Raw genomic sequence first — 19,495 nt, forward strand, 5'->3', positions numbered from 1 at the left:
TGTTGGTTTCTGTGACCCTCCAAGCCTCACCACACCATCCCTGACCAACTGACAAATGAGGTATAATGGACGATTGTTGTTGATTTTCACCACGACGTCTCCAGACTCTCACATCTGCCCCACGTACTCTCATCTGTGAGGAGAATGGGGCGTCAGTGACAGACCTGCCAATGCAGCACTGTGAGCACAGGTCACACTACAGGACGTCAGGCCTCCTGCCACCAACATGGTGACTGTTTGTGGCAGTTTGGTCATGTGCACCAGTTGTCACTGGGTTGATGGCCTCCTACCTATGGCCGTGTCTAAAAGTCCTCGTATAACCGCCCGTATCCTGGTATCTGCTCCATGCATGGGAGACACAGCAAACCTTCATGTGATGGCATGTATGGAGGTGTCATCTGTACAGAGCACAGCCGGCATGAGACCGGAGTTAGCTGGAATCACTGCTGCTTAACCATTTAAATGCCATTGATATACCCTGATAATCATATTGGTGTGGCCTGGTTGCCTGCTTCCCACAAGGAGCCGGTGGGTTACCCATCATATAGAAAAACTAATGGGGACATTCTAAATTACAACACATTCCTGACACGGCTATATACACGGGGAAAAACAAAAGATTCTTGGAAGTAAAGAAGAAAAAAAAGGCTATATATACACATATATATATTTATTGGGCACAATCTGTGTACAGGCAGTGGATACCTTGTGGTAGTGAACACCTTGTATCTTCTTTGACACTTGAACCAGAGATCTGGCAGTGGAGAAGTTGTCCACGAAGAAAGTTGCCATGCTTTTCACATAGTGGAACTGGGGAAAAAAAAAATGACTGTCGGATGTAACAAAAATACAATTTCTAGACAGATTCTGCCTAAATTTGATTCCTTTAGGCTATGTGCACACGTTGCGGATTAGCCTTAGGAATTTCTGGTGCGGATTCTGCCTCTCCTGGCAGAAAACGCAGCTGCGGATTTGACGCGTTTTTTGTGCGGATCCGCAGTGTTTTATGTGCGTTTTTGCTGCGGTTTTATTGCGGATTTACTGCGTTTTTTACCCCTGCAGAATTCTATAATGGAATGGGTGCAAAAACGCTGCAGATTCTCAAAAAAGAAGTGACATGCTACTTCTTTTAAACCGCAGCGTTCCGCAGCGGATTTTCCACAACGTGCGCACAGCTTTTTTGTTCTCATTGATTTACATTGTACTGTAAATCAATTGCGGATCTGCAGCCTTTCTGCACCCCAAAAAACGCTGCGGATCCGCAGAGAATCCGCAACGTGTGCACATAGCCTAAGTTCTGTCCTATCCATTAGTTCAGCACAGCCCTGGAGGATCTTCCTAGGCTCCGGACCGCCCATACAAACCCCCGAGACTCAGAATCACCAATGCTGGAGCAGGCAAGGAAGTGATAAAGGAAAGCCCCTCTAAATCTTTCATCACCATTATTAGCATTTAGGAGGGCAGTTGGCCTCAGGTGTTGTCACTGAGCTTTCCCAAGATCCTGAATGACAAATTTGCAGTGATTGTCCCGATTGTGACGAGCATTGTGCAATAAGTGAACAATACTTCCATGGGAAGGTTTATGCACTATGGCAGGGGGGAAGATATCGGACGGCCGTACCTGAAAAGCTCGGAAGTGAAATCCGCACTCGTTTTCGATAGAAGTCAATAACCACATCTTATCGTAGTTCCGTCCCTGAGGGATCTACAGGCAGAGACAGGGGCTTTGTTACAAGCTGTAGTTTTCCTTAATACCATTTGTGGGTACTTATCACATTTTACTAGCTTTTCATTGTTTTGTTTTTTAGATGATGTGCTGTGACCGGGGAAAAAAAATTGCAATTCTTAAGTTTTATTGTTTAATCTTTACGCAGCGTAACATAAGGGTTGAGTAATTTTTATAGCTCAGACTCTTAGAAAGGCAGCAATTCTAAACATGATTGCTTTATTTCTGAACTAGGAAAAAAAGGGGGCAATATTCATTTTACAATTTTTTATTATTTAGATTGTGAGACCCATCGGGGACAGCGATGATAATGTGTGCAAACTGTAAAGCGCCGCAGAATATGTTAGCGCTATATAAAAATAAAGATTATTATTATTATTTTTGTTGTATTTTTATTTCATTTTTACTTTTTTTTTTTTTTACTTCCATTAGGGCACTTAAATTGTTCTAGATAATACAATACTTCATCATTAGATCTCTGGCCACGGTCACGTGAAGCAATTGTTCCACTTAATTGCCACTGTCAGAGATTGCCTGGCTAAACAGTAGTGATGGGAGCCAGCTCCAGTCGCTGCTGTTAGAGGCAGATGCTGGATGTAATAATACACCCAACTCCAGTAAAGTTGCTCTTTCCTACAAGACCTTTGACATTTTAAACATTTATTATCCTGAGAATAAACCAGTAAACTTTATGCATATTCTTATAAGAAACCATTTGCATGCTAGTAGAGATGACACAAATCATGTGGGTCCCTTGGTGGGGACTGCATTATTTGTCTGCTGGGGAGGGATGCATTATTTGTCCCTGTGGTCTGCATTATATGCCCCTTGTGGTCTGTATTATTTGCCCCTGGGGTCCCCTGGTGTGGACTGCATTATTTGTCCCTGGGGTCCCCTGGTGTGGACTGCATTATTTGTCCCTGTGGTCCCCTGGTGGGGACTGCATTATTTGTCCCCTGTGGTCTGCATTACTTGTCACTGGGGTCCCCTGGTGTGGACTGCATTATTTGACCCCTGGTGTGGTCTGCATTATTTGCCCCCTGTGGTCTGCATTATTTGACCCCTGGTGTGGTCTCCATTATTTGCCTCCTGTGGTCTGCATTATTTGCCCCCTGTGGTCTGCATTATTTGACCCCCCTGTGGTCTGCATTATTTGACCCCCCTGTGGTCTGCATTATTTGACCCCCCCTGTGGTCTGCATTATTTGACCCCCCCTGTGGTCTGCATTATTTGACCCCCCCTGTGGTCTGCATTATTTGACCCCCCTGTGGTCTGCATTATTTGACCCCCCCTATGGTCTGCATTATTTGACCCCCCCTGTGGTCTGCATTATTTGACCCCCAGTGGTCTGCATTATTTGCCCCCTGTGGTCTGCATTATTTGACCCCCTGTGGTCTGCATTATTGGTCCCCTGTGGTCTGCATTATTGGTCCCCTGTGGTCTGCATTATTGGTCCCCAGTGGTCTGCATTATTGGTCCCCTGTGGTCTGCATTATTGGTCCCCTGTGGTCTGCATTATTGGTCCCCTGGGGTCTGCATTATATGTGCTGGGGTCTGCATCATTTGTCCCCTGGGGTCTGCATCATTTGTCCCCTGGGGTCTGCATCATTTGTCCCCGGGGTCTGCATCATTTGTCCCCTGGGGTCTGCATCATTTGTCCCCTGGGGTCTGCATCATTTGTCCCCTGGGGTCTGCATCATTTGTCCCCTGGGGTCTGCATCATTTGTCCCCTGGGGTCCCCTGATGAGGACTGCATTATTTGTTATTCCCTATTAGGCCACCCCTCAGCTGGTGAGGAGAAGCTCCAGGTACCATCCCTGTAGCTACAAACTTATTAGAGGACGTGGTCTGTACAATGGGAATGGTGGTCAGTAAATTATTAACAGGCCCCAATCTTGCGATATGAAATTTACTTTATACAACAAATGTAAAATGACAGTGAAAGTGTTCTGTACGTGACCCAGACGGAGCCATATAGGAACACACCGTTATCTTGAACCACAAGTTTTTCACTTTCTTTTTGCGATTCACCATCTTTTCTCCATAGTTATGCCACTTAGATCCATTGGGAGTCCTACAAAAAAAATAAAAAAAATAAAAAATCAAATATCACATTAAAGGCTTCATTTCATGCCCTTTGTATAAATACTATGGTGGAAACATACTGGATGGCGTCAGAATAATGTCCCTTCACCACACGCTTCCCTTTGGCCGATAGCTGCACTCTGTTGGGATGAATACAGACACAAAGTTACAAGGATTGCTCCGGCGCTGGAGAGTGATGTTAATGATTTGTTGGCGGATGTCTGGCAGAACGCGTGCATCTTCACGACCATATAATGCAAATTTACATCACATGGATGCAGGGAATGTAGGGAGCATATTCAATCCGCACCATAGCCGGCTGATGCATGTAGCAGCAGCGACTGGAGCAGGCTCCAATTGCTGCTGTTAGCCATTTGGTTGCCACTGTAGATCACTGCAAGCGGTATCTAAAAGCACTGGCGCCCATCATCCACCCCCACATACCATAATATGATCACATGGTGCAGATAGCTGTGGGAATAAAAGTCTCCCTCTCTACAGGATTAGCCCAAGGGGCAGTGGGAACAGTCGGCCCCGGGTTGGGATCTTGTGGGGCACATTGCATTGTGGCCATCTACCCAGAGTTGCTATAAGACCGTGGACGTAAGGAATAAAAATAATTGCATTGTTAACCTGACTAGGTGATTAGTACAACCCACAACCTCAGATCCTCACAACAGTATATAGTTTCAGGGATCAAGTAATTACAGGTTAGAAAAAAACCCCATCAAAAAATAATGTTTTAATGACACCCCTTCTCCAGGTAAAACATTTAAAAAGAAGCAAATTTGGCATGGCCACATCAATAAAAATCTGATCTATCGAAATATAAATATTATTTAAACTGTATGCCCCTTAAAAAAAAAAACAATATTGCCATTTTGGAAAACTGTACTTCCTCCCAAAACATAAAAAAAATGTAATAAAAGCAGCCAAAACATCATACATACTCCAAAAAATACCATTACGTTACTAAAAAATGTCAGCTCAGAGTGCAAAAAAAAAAACTTTTTGTTGATGTTTTTTTCTTCTTAAATAAAAATATCTTAGTCATAAAAGAGTTAAAGGGGTCCTTCAAAGGCTATGGCGTATTGATACAATACTGATTGATGGGGTCTAATTGTTCCTTTTAAAGGCGTTTTAAAAGACATTGTGAAATCATAAAACACATTAGTGAGGAATCCGCTACATTTATTTCCTATAACTTTTAACCTCAAGTGATCAAAACCACTGATTTGGGACACTACAGGGGGCAGATGTGTTAATTTTTATATTTTATATATGCATTATGGGTTGTCCACCTTTCAGGACATTTTTTATTATTACTTAATTGCAGGTATTTTGGGCTAAAAATCATTTTTGGAACAGGGTTTCTTTAACAATTCTGCACCATTCGGCTTTTACAAGCACTTTGTTTCCTGCTACGTTTGATGTGGTCTGTGGTGATAAAACAGTTGGGCAAAGCTGATGGGCTGGTCTGCTCACATGCTCCTCCGCCAAATGCCACGGTGTAGACATAAGTGCTGGTCAGTTTGTGAGAGACCTGTCAATCACCAGAGGCCATGGGAAGAGCCGCCCTATGCCACAGCCGGCCAAGGGCACAGCCGGGCCAAGGGCACAGCCGGGCCAAGGGCACAGCCGGGCCAAGGACACAGCCGGGCCAAGGACACAGCCGGGCCAAGGACACAGCCGGGCCAAGGACACAGCCGGGCCAAGGACACAGCCGGGCCAAGGGCACAGCTGGGCCAAGGGCACAGCCGGGCCAAGTCTGGTCTTCGGATCTTCAAAGTATATTACCTACAAACTCTTGAAGCACTTGAGAGGATAATATACCTGGATAATATAACTGACTATGATTGATGCTACCCGCAGTTTGGCAGCATGAATTGCCTGACAAGTTCCCTTTAAAAAAAAAACTTGCTTTGAATATGCAAATTATTGCAGTTTTTATCATGATAAATAGGGCCCAATGTTAAAGTTAATTTTTATTGTCTCTTCTATTTTTTTATTTGTGCAATGTCAGTGGGGGAAAAAAAGGAAATAGGCGATTAAAAAAACAGTGAAAAACATTTTCTTTTTATTCTTATATAACGACAAAGGATACATAAAATAAATTTTACATTTTTCAACTTTTCCTAACAGTTACTTTTATATATCAGATATGTTGTTTATTTTTTTCAACGGAACCAGGGCTAGCAATTGCTATTTGGAATGTCAGCGGCTTTATTTTTTCCTGCTTTTTAGTTATGTATTTAATTTTCATTTAATTCACACATTCCCTCCCTTCCTCCTGCCCATGAGGTCTTAAAAAACAAAAAAACATTGAGCTGTGTCTGATAGGGTATCGAGACTCCTCAGTGCTACAGGCAACTAGCCATGTCTACTAATACACATAGGAACAAATGACTCGGGGGAAAAAAGGACCTGGAAACTATATGCAGAGACTTGAAAGACCTAGGCCAGAACGTGAAGGAACTGGGAGCGCGGGTCATCTTCTCATCCATCATCCCAGTGGATGGACAAGAAACAAGGAGATTGAACAGGATTCTACAGGTGAACAACTGGCTACATCAATGGTCCCATCAGCAACGTTTTGGGTTTCTTGACCATGGAGTGAATTAAGTGTATGATGGACTCCTTGCTAGAGACGAGTTGCATCTTACTAAAACAGGAACACACGTATTTGGTAGATGCCATGCTACAATCATCAGACGAGCTTTAAACTAGAGGAATATGGAATGTGAAATATATAGCCAGGAAAAAGTATGCTGCTAATGAATTCTTTTAGAACCAGAAAATTACAGGTCAGTGAGCCTTAGGCTGGGGTCACACATGGCGTAAGACAATACGCCACGTATTATACGTCCGTACTACGGCCGTAATACGGAGAAATGTTCCCAAAATAGTGATCCGTAGTCAGGGTGTGTCAGCGTATTTTGCGCATGGCATCCTCCGTATGTAATCCGTATGGCATCCGTACTGCGAGATTTTCGCGCAGGCTTGCAAAACCGACATCTAATGGATTTATGTGCTCAAATGTTCGGGAAAACATATATACAGTATATATATATATATATATATATATATGTCATTGTGACACATATATATATATTCTGTATTTAGATTTCAATCAGCGCGATATCTGTGAACAGCCGGTAATTCAATTGCCGGCTTTTCATTTCTCCTGCACAAACCCGACAGGATATGAGACATGGTTTACATACAGTAAACCATCTCATATCCCCCTTTTTTTTGCATATTCCACACTACTAATGTTAGTAGTGTGTATGTGCAAAATTTCTGCGCTGTAGCTGCTAAAATAAAGGGTTAAATGGCGGAAAAAATTGGCGTGGGCTCCCGCGCAATTTTCTCCGCCAGAGCGGTAAAGCCAGTGACTGAGGGCAGATATTCATAGCCAGGAGAGGGTCCATGGTTATTGGCCCCCCCGTGGCTACAAACATCTGCCCCCAGCCACCCCAGAAAAGGCACATCTGTAAGATGCGCCTATTCTGGCACTTGGCCACTCTCTTCCCACTCCCTGTAGCGGTGGGATATGGGGTAATGAAGGGTTAATGCCACCTTGCTATTGAAAGGTGACATTAAGCCAGATTAATAATGGAGAGGCGTCAATTATGACACCTCTCCATTATTAATCCAATTGTAGGAAAGGGTTAAAAAACACACACACATGATTGAAAAGTATTTTAATGAAATAAACACAGCGGTTGTTGTAATAATTTATTGTTCTCTCAAATCCATTTGCAGTCCCTCGCTTGGCAACATAATAAACGCACAAGATACATACCTTCTGATGTACTGTCAGGTCCAACGAGGTAATCCATCTGAAGGGGTTAACTAATATTACAGGCAGGAGCCCTGCTAATGCAGCTGTGCTCCGTGCCTGTAATCCCCGGCGAATGAATGAAATGTAGGTCATTGACCTACATTTCATTCATTCGCGGTGAGGCGCCCTCTGGTGGATGTTCTCATGAACTGCAGCCTGGGAACTTTTTCCCACGCTCCAGGTCATATGAGGACATCCACCAGGGGGCGCATCACCGCGAATGAATGAAATGTAGGTCAATGACCTACATTTCATTCATTCGCCGGGGATTACAGGCACGGAGCACAGCTGCATTAGCAGGGCTCCTGCCTGTAATATTAGTTAACCCCTTCAGATGGATTACCTCGTTGGACCTGACAGTACATCAGAAGGTATGTATCTTGTGCGTTTATTATGTTGCCAAGCGAGGGACTGCAAATGGATTTGAGAGAACAATAAATTATTACAACAACCGCTGTGTTTATTTCATTAAAATACTTTTCAATCATGTGTGTGTGTGTTTTTTAACCCTTTCCTACAATTGGATTAATAATGGATAGGTGTCATAATTGACGCCTCTCCATCATTAATCTGGCTTAATGTCACCTTCCAATAGCAAGGTGGCATTAACCCTTCATTACCCCATATCCCACCGCTACAGAGAGTGGGAAGAGAGTGGCCAAGTGCCAGAATAGGCGCATCTTCCAGATGTGCCTTTTCTGGGGTGGCTGGGGGCAGATGTTTGTAGCCACGGGGGGACCAATAACCATGGACCCTCTCCTGGCTATTAATATCTGCCCTCAGTCACTGGCTTTACCGCTCTGGCGGAGAAAATTGCGCGGGAGCCCACGCCAATTTTTTCCGCCATTTAACCCTTTATTTCAGCAGCTACAGCGCTGAAATTTTGCACATACACACTACTAACATTAGTAGTGTGGAATATGCAAAAAAAAAGGGGATATGAGATGGTTTACTGTATGTAAACCACGTCTCATATCCTGTCGGGTTTGTGCAGGAGAAATGAAAAGCCGGCAATTGAATTACCGACTTTTCACTAACAGCGCTGCGTATTTCTCGCAAATCACACTGCTGGTCCGTGTGGAATCCGTATTTTTCTCGCCCCCATAGACTTTCATTGGCGTATTATTTGCGCAATACGCTGACAAACGCAGCATGCTGCGATTTTGTACGGCCGTAGAACGCCGTATAATACTGAACCGTAATATACGGCTAATAGGAGCAGCCCCATTGAGAAGCATTGTGCCGTATGTAATGCGAGTTTTACGTACGTAGTTTTTGCGCTCTTACGTACGTAAAACACGCATGTGTGACCCCAGCCTTACTTCTATACCAGGAAAGATCTTTGAATAAATTATTAAACTGCATGCAAGTACTTGGATAAGAATGCAGTACAAAGGAGAAGATACAGATTAGATATTCGAATAACCTTTTTAACAGGGAGGGTGATTAATGAGTGGAAAAGGCTACCACAAGAGGTGGTGAGTTCTCTTTCAATGGAAGTCTTCACACAGAGGATGGACAGACATCTGTCTGAGATGGTTTGGGGACTCCTGCATTGAGCAGGGTTTTGTACACGATGACCCTGGAGGCCCTTTTCCAACTCGAACATTCTAGGATTCTATGATTAGTCTCAGTTACAGTGAAAATTCAGCCTCCTAGCTGCAATGCTCCTAGGACCCTGGAGTTCCCGTTGCCTCTGTAGACACCCAGGAATCACAATACTGCTGGGTTCAGAGGAGGAAATGTTGTACTTTCTGTAGGGGTCATGCTTGGTACTACAGCTCAGTCCCTATATAAATGGGGCTGAGTTGCACTACTGGGGGCAATTACTACTAAAATCACAGACATGTATCTGGTAAACAATGAAGGGGATGTGACACTTGCTGGAGCGGCACGGACCCCTTTAATCAGCTGGTCATCAGAAGAAACCAAATCTGAACACTCACCAATCTAACATTGCTCTGAATATTTACAGTTTTCCTTGGGAACAGACAACGGCTTACCTACCCCCCCCACACCCCACACAAATCATTAGGATCTAGTAGTCTAAAGCCACAAATAAATAGAAAGGGGACAACATGTAATAAGCCAACTTTTGGTGGTCTCCTCTTCCCATCTCCTGCCAGTTCACGCTTACAGATTAAGAGGCATTGGACCATTCGCTTCTATACGTGGCATAGAGTAAACATCTTTCAAAGACAACCATCATCTGAGATTCTATCGGTGTTCTTACCGCAGATGGTAGCAGTTCTCTTCCATGGTCACCGCTTAGGCTTTTGTAGGAAAAATGTTTTTCTAAAAAATGCAAAAAAAAAACCTACATTAAATGCATAAATTAAACATTTAAGCAAAGTATAAGTAGGCAATGTGATGTGAACAATGGCTTATAGCAGCGCGTGTAAACCAGCTACAAAAGGAGATGTCCGTTCCTGGGAATCGCAGCTCAGATCACCTCTTAAAGGGTACCTGTAATTTGGATTTTATACCCCCGAAATAATGGCATGCATGTAGAATAATGGCATGTATGCAGAAATTCATATATGAAATTGTATGCTAATAAGTCGAAAGTGCAGCAGGATGGGACATTGCAATTGCAGCTTTCTTGCCTCTCTCTCTTTTCCCTGCCTACTGCCTGCCTCCTGTCATTGACTGACAGGTCACTCCTGTCTCAGTGGCCTGCCTTCCCTGCCTGAGTTGTCGCACAAGTGCTACCATTGCCTGGGGAGGTGCATGCCCATTAAAATGCTGACCATAGATGTTCATAAATTAAGTTATGTGTAATAAGGAGCCGAAAGTCCTAACACTGGCTGAAATCTATCAGTAATTAGAAAGCAATCCAGTCACTTACTGAAAAATAATATCACCCGGTTCAACTGATGGCCTATAAAAAGGTGTCTCATTACCAAGGTGCCACACAAGAAACATCTTATGATGGGTATAACCAGAGAGCTGTCTCAAGACCGTCAAAACCTTATTGTTGTAAAACATACTGATGGCATTGATTACAGAAGAATTTCTAAACTACTGAAGGTTTCAGTGAGCACTGCTGCTGCCATAATCCGGAAAACGAAAGAATAATATTTCATCATAAACTGGCCTTGACCAGGTGCTTCACGTAAGATTTCAGACAGAGGAGTGAAAATCATTATCAGAAGAGTTGAAATGAAACTATCATCAGACAAAAGCAGCTGCGACTTCCAGGGCTGACTACCACGACCTGTAGCACGCACAGAGAGGCGGTAAAAGCAAGCTTAGAAAGCTGACAGTCCATTGAGGTACAAGGCCAGACGACCGGAGGGTCAAAACCTGGCTTCTCTGAAAATCTTCAAGGAGCCAGGTGACGGGTGGGTCCCAATCCTGGCTTCCCCAAATGTATCCATGGGGCTCAGGTTGCCTGTAGGTCCAAATCCCAACTACCCAAAAAGTATCCATTGGTTCAGTGATGGTCAATGAAGCAGATCTGTATTCTTTCAGATGGGCCGTGGTCCCCTAAGGTGGCTGTAGAGTGACTGGCTGTGGTTTTGTAAAGAGAGTCTGGATCTCCATATATCTTTTACAGAGGCATATCCAACTTACTTAGTTCACCAACGTTGTCCTTCACAGTTGCATGTCACCATCGGGCAATGCGCTCCATTCACTGGAAATGATGCAGGTATTCCCATAAGTGACGCCACTGCAAGCATAAAAAGCGGCGGTTCCAAGATAATACAGCCGATGCCTGCTATCACCGCACACTGGTCTTGAGGTAATGACCAGCGGTGACATGGTGCTGTGATGGTGGGAGGATTTCGCACTGAGTGAATAAGACCCCCTTGATGAATCTTTTTATATTGGAAACGCATTGGGAGCGGCGCACCTCGCACCTGATGATACCTTGGGCATGACATGGTCAAAATGGGAACGTGTGAAGGGCTATGTCAGATGTGGCTATATGACTCCTCACTTTGGGTGAGAGTGTCACAATCTCTTATTTACGCGCGTGTATGATTGAGGAGGATTATGTCCTCAATACACTAATTGACCGACAAGGTATTGTGAGTGTGTGCATCACCATATAGTACTGCCAGGAAGAATCCTTCCTATATGTTGGTCAGTGTAAGGGATGTGGCACTTATGTAGGTGAGGAGTTTTTTGCACTGTCCTTGCACTTTAGGTCCAGCTGGACTAATTTTATAAACAGGTTTTATATTTTATTTGAATATAGATTAAAAGTTATGTTTTAGGCTAACATACATTGCTGCAGCGGATTTACATCCAGTGGTTTCAATACAGAACCCATTGCTATTCCTGTTCATATCACAGGAGTAGAAATGGGTGAACCCGAAGAGTAAAGTTCGGCGACCGTACCAAACATCTACTGTTTGATCACGGACTTCAAAGGAAGTCCATATTACTGTTTGGGTTCAGCTGCCCGAACAACAGGTGTTTGTCGCGCTGTCATATGCATGACAACACGGCACACACTGCTTCTGATCAACGGTGCACGCTGATCAACGGTGAATTCATCCCTGCCGGTCAAAGAGCCGCCGTTCCCACACTGACCGCGTGAGTGCGCAGCTGTGATCGGAGGAATAAAGTTCACCTCTGGTCTCTGGTGTCAGCTGATGGGACTACTGCTCCCATCATCGGACACCTGCTTCCACTAATAGCAGCAAGAGCAGGAGCGGCGGATGGGAGTATACATCAGCCGCTCCTGCGCTGTAAATAAATAATTAAAAAAAAAACAATGTGGGTTCCCTTGTATTTTTGATAACCAGCCAGGCAAAACTCACAGCTGGGGCTGGTTATCAAGAATAGAGGGGTCCCCATGCCGTATTTTTTAATTATTTAAGTAATTTTAAAAAATGGTGTGGGGTCCCCCCATTTTTGACAACCAGCCTTGCTAAAGCTGACAGCTGGGGTCTGGTATTCTCAAGCTGGTAAGGGGCCATGGATATCGACCCCCCCCCCAGCCTAAAAATAACAGCGCGCAGCCATCCAGAAAAGGCGCATCCAGTAAGACATGACAATTCTAGCCCTTTGACCGGCTCTTCCCACTTGCCCTGTAGCAGTGCTTAGTAATGGAGAATGCGTCTATAAGACATGGCAACAAGACCGATCCTTTACAGGTAGCGCGGCAACAAGACTGGCCCTTTACAGGGAGCGCGGCAACAAGACCGGCCCTTTACAGGGAGCGTGGCAACAAGACCGGCCCTTTACCAGGAGCGCAGCAACAAGACCAGCCCTTTACCAGGAGCGCAGCAACAAGACTGATCCTTTACCGGGAGCATGGCAACAAGACCAGTCCTTTACCGGGAGCACGGCAACAAGACCAGTCCTTTACTGGGAGCATGGCAACAAGACCCCGGTTGGGTATCAGCACTCACAGATCAAAACTGCTCAGATCTCCCGTGCAGATGGGGCCAGGTGTTCGTTTACTAGGGCCAAAGGTTCAGCTCTCTGCTCCAGATCCCCAGTCAAAGCAGACCGGCATGTTGGCATCCTCTCTGGTACATGACAGCAGAGTCGCCATGAGCTACTTCAGAAGTAGGACAAAACAAGAAACCACTAGCCATCGGGAGCATTGACAGGTGACTGCATCATATCGAGGATGGATGAACCGTGTGGGTACTTACATACCGGCAAAGGCAGATCTTCGCCCACGGCTGATAACTTGTTAAATGCTGCCGTCAATCTCTACCAGCAGAATGTAATGTGTGTTGGTAGGGGGCAATTCATTCCATGCGCCCCTGACATGACGGCCGGGGGACTGCAGAAGACCTCCATGCTTGCCGTAACGATTCTACTGCAAAAGCCAACCTGTAGCTGGCGTTCATAGGAGATCAGGATTCTTCACGATACACAGCAGTGCTGATGCCTTGCTATGTACAGTATAAGTGATCGGATGGTTGTAGGTTCAAGTCCCTGGGACTAAAAAGTGACAAGAAAAAATGTTTTTAAAAGTATGAAAAAAATATATATAAAAGTATAAATTACCCTCTTTTGCCCCATTAAAAATAAAGCTATTAAAAAAATACACATATTTGGTCTTGCTGCGATGTTAAAAGTCTGATCTACTCAAATATAAAATAAATGAATCAGATCTGTAAATGGCTTAACAAGCAAAGCATTCAAAACGCCAGAATCACTGTATTTTTGGCAGCAACAAAATGAAATGCAATAAGAAGTGATAAAAACATTGTATCTACACTAAAATCCCAAAAATTGGCGACACAAGCAACATTATTTTTTTCCCCAACTACTGAAATAAAAGAAAAAAAAAAAAATCTACATGTTTGGCATCTGCATACTCATACGGACCCAGAGAATATATATGTATGTATACACATAGACATGCACACACACAGCTGTGTGAAAAATTGTTTGCCCCCTTCCTGACTTCCTATTCTTTTGCGTGTTTGTCACACTTAAATGTTTCAGATCACCAAAGCGCTGCCGTCTATTGAACCGTGCGGAATTAACATAGTCCAATACATTTTAGTGGTGACATTTCTCGAGAAACTGACATACTGCAGTCTAGAAAGCCGTGCCGCACGTCCGTCTCCGTGGTTGATCCGCAGGCGTCTGTGGATCCATAGTGGGCATCGGATTTCTAGAAATCCCATCCACTATGCTGTAACATCTGGCCACTACGGGTTGGACGTAGCAAAAATACGCAACGTCAATCCCGCAGCAACTCTGGATCGTGGTCACCTAACCTTATAGAAATATGTCACCACTTCTGCATTCTTCACCCACTCCTGATTTTGGCTACAAATACTGATGTAAAATACTGACCTAATACTGAACGTGTGACCGTAACTTTACAGCTGAGCTCTGACCGCTAACCATTTAGATGCCATTGTCAATTTCTGAGAGCGGCATATAAATGGAGCAGCTGCATTGGCACCCTTCATCCCTCCACAAAGAAATCATAGGATAACGATGGGTTATTATTACAGCTGAACGCCCACATGGCTGCAATCTTAAGTACTTCTATGAAGCTCTATACAATATACTGAAGTCCTACAGATATAATTGATCAAACGATCGCAGGTTCAAGTCCACTAAGGGGACTAAAAATAGCTTAAAATATGAAAGTTTTCAAACATGTAAAAAAAAAAAAATATTAAAATTCAAATCACCCCTCTTTTCCCATTAAAGGAAAAAAATAAATCTGGTAGCGTTGCATCCGCTATATCAAAATCTAGAATTAACCCGTATAATAAACATTGTAAAGAAAAAAAGAAATCTAGACGCCAGAATTGCTGTGTGTTGTTTTTTTTTTTGGTCACCTCAGCTCCCTAACGAAAAATGCAATAAAAAGCTTCAAAAGGATGTACCCAAAATTGGCCTCAATAAAACCGTCAGCTTGTCACGCAATAAATAAGCCTTCACTCAGCTCCATCAAAGGAAAAATAAAAATGTTACGGGTCTCGGGAAGAGGCAATAGAAGGCAAAATAAAAATTTTCATTAAATTCAGATTTTTTTTTTTCATCACTTAAATAGTAAAACATTGATCCATGTTTGGTATCGCCGTAAATCGTACTGACCTGGAATATCGGGTTTCAAGGTCATTTCTACTGCAAAATGAACACCGTAAAAAAATAAATAATAATAAAAAACAATGGTGGAATTGCATTTTTTCACCAATTCATTCCACTTTAATTATTTTTTCCATTTTTCAGCACCTTTTATAGCAAAATAAATGGTGTAACTCAAAACTACAGCTTGACATGCAAAAACAAGACCTCATATGGCTATGTTGATTGAAAAAAAAATATATATATGGCTCCTGGAAGAAGGTGAGGAAAAAAAACTAAGTGCAAAAATGAACTCGGATCCTGCGCACAGAACACCCATGTGGCATCCGATTGATACGGACACATTTTTATTATTAACCGAGAAAACGTTATTTGATCATGTACATTGTTTTAATGTAGCTATAAAAAAAAAAAAAGGATCAAACATGAACTGCACACATGTACAAAATGGACACATGGATATATCAAGCAGTGCCGAGCACACTCACCCATCACTACTGGTAATTTAATCCATTCCCCCACACAGCCAACAAAACACCATAAAAATGTCAACGACTGACAGATCTATGGTAAAAATGGCACAAATGTGATCATGAATTTAAAGCAAAAATAAAAATGCCCAAAAAACAAACGCTTAAAAAAAAAAGTGATGAATTGAGGTGAAAATAAACCAATATTATAGTTCTCTCCACATTCTGCACCATTTTTATATGCGGATAAAAAACGCTGCGTTATCAGACGTTTGCGGTTGATACGCTGCGGACTTAACTGCAAATGTGAAACTAGCCTTTGGTCAGGATTTTATGTAGGTAAAATCCTGACCAAAAATGCACCTGAGGTCACTGGCAGGTCACCTGCGGTGTTCCTGCATGTTTTGCTCATTGTAGCAACATGCTGCGTTCTGAAAAAACGCAACGCATGTGCGTTTTTGCGGGAAAAACGTATGCGTTTTTTAATGCACAGTGGAGATGGGATTTCATTAAATCCCCTCCACTGTGCTGTAACATCTGGACGCTGCGTTTTTGACGCTGCGGCTCAGCGCTGCGTCAAAAACGCAGCGTTTCCTGAACGTGGACACATACCCTTAGAAAGTACTCATGCACACATATGGACCAATCAAAGTTCACAAGGCGTTGCAGCGCAATACAAGTGAATCATGGGGTCACATTGCAACTGGAACAAGCAGGTCGCAAAAAGTGAAATCGTGAGGGATTTTTTGCAACTTGCTTGTAGTAGTCGATGCAAGCTTTCACTTGTTGTGCACTGTGATGTAGTAGCTCTTTGGTTGCCCCAGTGTCACCATGTAGCCCCAGTCAATCATGGAGCCAATCTGTTCATACCACCTGCAGACACCTACAAGCCCTGAGCCCGCTAATATTCCATTGTGTGCTGTAAGATAAATGATATCTAAGTATTGCTTGCATGTGCCACAGGCCTAAAACATAGATATTCACATACATCAAATTTATTGCATTCAAGTTGCTGAAGACCGATTGCATTCATCTAAATGGGGTTCATTCCTGCAAGTGCATTAATTCCTGCAAGTTCTGCAACACCTCTGCCGGCCAAAGTGGTCATGTGGCGCCTTGGTTATGTGCACGATTACTTCTAATTGTTTCTCGTGTGTGAATATACCATAGTGCGCACATTTAGGGACTGGAATGACTTCCTTTTGTGTTGTCCATGTAGCTTGGGGGGGGTTATGTGTACATAAAGGACTTGGTTTCAGCATGTCCATCTGAGTGAAAAATCAACTCTGTATTACAGCAGCAATGTGCAAAATGCAACACGTTGCTCCAGCGTTTGTGCACATTTTGCATTATGCCAGTTTATGCCTTGCAATGCATGGGGTGCAATGTGCTGCAGTACAGGACCGTGCAGGCCAGCCAAATGTAGCAGCCATGGGCACGCAGGTGGGCTGCATACACAGGGGCCCAGGAGGGTGGCACCGCGGGACTCCTCACTACGGTCACACAGACTGATATGGACGATTTAGGAGATGTCCAATACTTGCATATACAGCGCACGTCCGGCGGCCATTACTCCCGGCCGGCTAGGAGACATTACACCTTCACCGGCGGACACTAAACTCCCGCCACAGCCGCCTCGTACTCACTGCAAGTTCTCCGATTAGCTCCTTACGTCATCACCGCTCCCGCAAGCACCCGCGCACGGCGCCTGCCAATGACGTCACTGTCTCCGCCCCTGAGCAAGAGGAGTACGGCTTGTGGGAGCTGTCAATAAAGTTTGTTGAAAGTCACGTTATGGCTATAGCTACAGATGAGGGTGTGAAATAATAAACTACTTATGAAAAGCCTGAGTTATTTCTCTTCTTGTCGTCATTCATTAGTGTTGTAAATAAAGTGTTTGTCTAGGGTTAGTAAACGAAAAAAAAAAAATCATTCTGTAATTTGAACGTACGCAGCCCCACCGCGGAGCGATTGACAAGCAGCGTTATAAGTCCAGAAGGCTGGATTCGGACACATAGGTTATTTTCATACATAATATATAAAAAAAAAAACCACGTAGCGTGGTAAATCGGCGTGTTTTTTTTCCAGCTCTAATGTAAAAAACGCAAAATCCAGTTTCCTGCTGCATTGTGTGCACAGAGGACAGTGCAATACGTGTGGCCTCGGGGTGACTCTCCGCAGCGATGTGTTAGGTGAAGCACAATTTATTTAACCAGGACACACCTCGGCCCAAGACGTTTTATTCCTAGTGCAAGTCGTGCGTATGGCATCACAAAATGAATACAAACCACAAGCCAGACCCCCTGAAACAAAAAGACGCCGGAGCCAGACCAGAAGCATACACTATTTTAAGCGCCTCTAAGCAAATACAGCCTTCAGACAAGACCCCCTTACAACACAGACCCCAGATTAATTCCACTAAACAAATCCGGACCCCAGACCAGATGCTGTAAGCACATACAAACATATCGAACTTCCTAATAAAACAGACATCAGACCAGCCCCCCTAAGCTAATACTGATCCCAAATCAGAACCCCTGAAAATACAGCCCCAGACCAGATTCCTTATACACAGACCCCTGACTAAATAAATCCCCTCTCCCCTAAATAAAATTACAGAATCCAGACAAGGTCACTTAAGCAAATACAGACTCCAGACCAGACCTCCCCCTCCTAAACAAATACAGACTCCAGACCAGACCTCCCCCTCCTAATCAAATACAGACTCCAGACCAGACCTCCCCCTCCTAAACAAATACAGACTCCAGACCAGACCTCCCCCTCCTAAACAAATACAGACTCCAGACCAGACCTCCCCCCTCCTAAACAAATACAGACTCCATACCAGACCTCCCCCTCCTAAACAAATACAGACTCCATACAGACTCCATACGAGACCTCCCCCTCCTAAACAAATACAGATTCCAGACCAGACCTCCCCTCCTAAACAAATACAGATTCCAGACCAGACCTCACCCCTCCTAAACAAATACAGATTCCAGACCAGACCTCCCCCTCCTAAACAAATAGACTCCAGACCAGACCTCCCCCTCCTAAACAAATAGACTCCAGACCAGACCTCCCCTCCTAAACAAATAGACTCCAGACCAAACCTCCCCCTCCTAAACAAATACAGACTCCAGACCAGACCTCCCCCTCCTAAACAAATACAGACTCCAGACCAGACCTCCCCCTCCTAAACAAATACAGACTCCAGACCAGACCTCCCCCTCCTAAACAAATACAGACTCCAGACCAGACCTCCCCCTCCTAAACAAATACAGATTCCAGACCAGACCTCCCCCTCCTAAACAAATAGATTCCAGACCAGACCTCACCCCTCCTAAACAAATAGACTCCAGACCAGACCTCCCCCTCCTAAACAAAGATTCCAGACCAGACCTCACCCCTCCTAAACAAATAGACTCCAGACCAAACCTCCCCCTCCTAAACAAATACAGACTCCAGACCAGACCTCCCCCTCCTAAACAAATACAGACTCCAGACCAGACCTCCCCCTCCTAAACAAATAGACTTCCGACCAGACCTCCCCCTCCTAAACAAATAGACTCCAGACCAGACCTCCCCTCCTAAACAAATAGACTCCAGACCAAACCTCCCCCTCCTAAACAAATACAGACTCCAGACCAGACCTCCCCCTCCTAAACAAATACAGACTCCAGACCAGACCTCCCCCTCCTAAACAAATAGACTTCCGACCAGACCTCCCCCTCCTAAACAAATAGACTTCAGACCAGACCTCCCCCTCCTAAACAAATACAGACTCCAGACCAGACCTCCCCCATCTCAACTAATACAGACTCCAGGACAGACCTCCCCCTCCTA

General features: G+C 44.1%; 1 protein-coding gene across 7 annotated transcripts in view; it reads right to left on the reverse strand.

The window, feature by feature from the left end:
• Window positions 1-17,457, reverse strand: part of LOC143804249 (nuclear RNA export factor 1-like) — a 93,326-nt gene extending 75,869 nt beyond the window's left edge. For 2 of the 7 annotated variants that reach the window (XM_077282162.1, XM_077282157.1), the window contains exons 1-6: window positions 17,296-17,457; window positions 9,889-9,950; window positions 3,892-3,951; window positions 3,713-3,800; window positions 1,622-1,705; window positions 706-810 (exon numbers count right to left, since the gene is read on the reverse strand). In XM_077282162.1, the coding sequence (XP_077138277.1) occupies window positions 706-810; window positions 1,622-1,705; window positions 3,713-3,800; window positions 3,892-3,951; window positions 9,889-9,914 (363 nt within the window). In that variant the 5' untranslated portion in view covers window positions 9,915-9,950; window positions 17,296-17,457. Of the gene's footprint in view, window positions 1-705; window positions 811-1,621; window positions 1,706-3,712; window positions 3,801-3,891; window positions 3,952-9,888; window positions 9,951-13,274; window positions 13,386-17,189 lie in introns of those variants that run through there. The other 5 variants (XM_077282159.1, XM_077282158.1, XM_077282164.1 and 2 more) reach the window with 5 other exon arrangements.
• Between the last annotated feature and the right edge of the window lie 2,038 nt (window positions 17,458-19,495).

The sequence above is a fragment of the Ranitomeya variabilis genome, chromosome 2, assembly GCF_051348905.1.
Source record: "Ranitomeya variabilis isolate aRanVar5 chromosome 2, aRanVar5.hap1, whole genome shotgun sequence".
NCBI classification, from domain to species: domain Eukaryota; kingdom Metazoa; phylum Chordata; class Amphibia; order Anura; family Dendrobatidae; genus Ranitomeya; species Ranitomeya variabilis.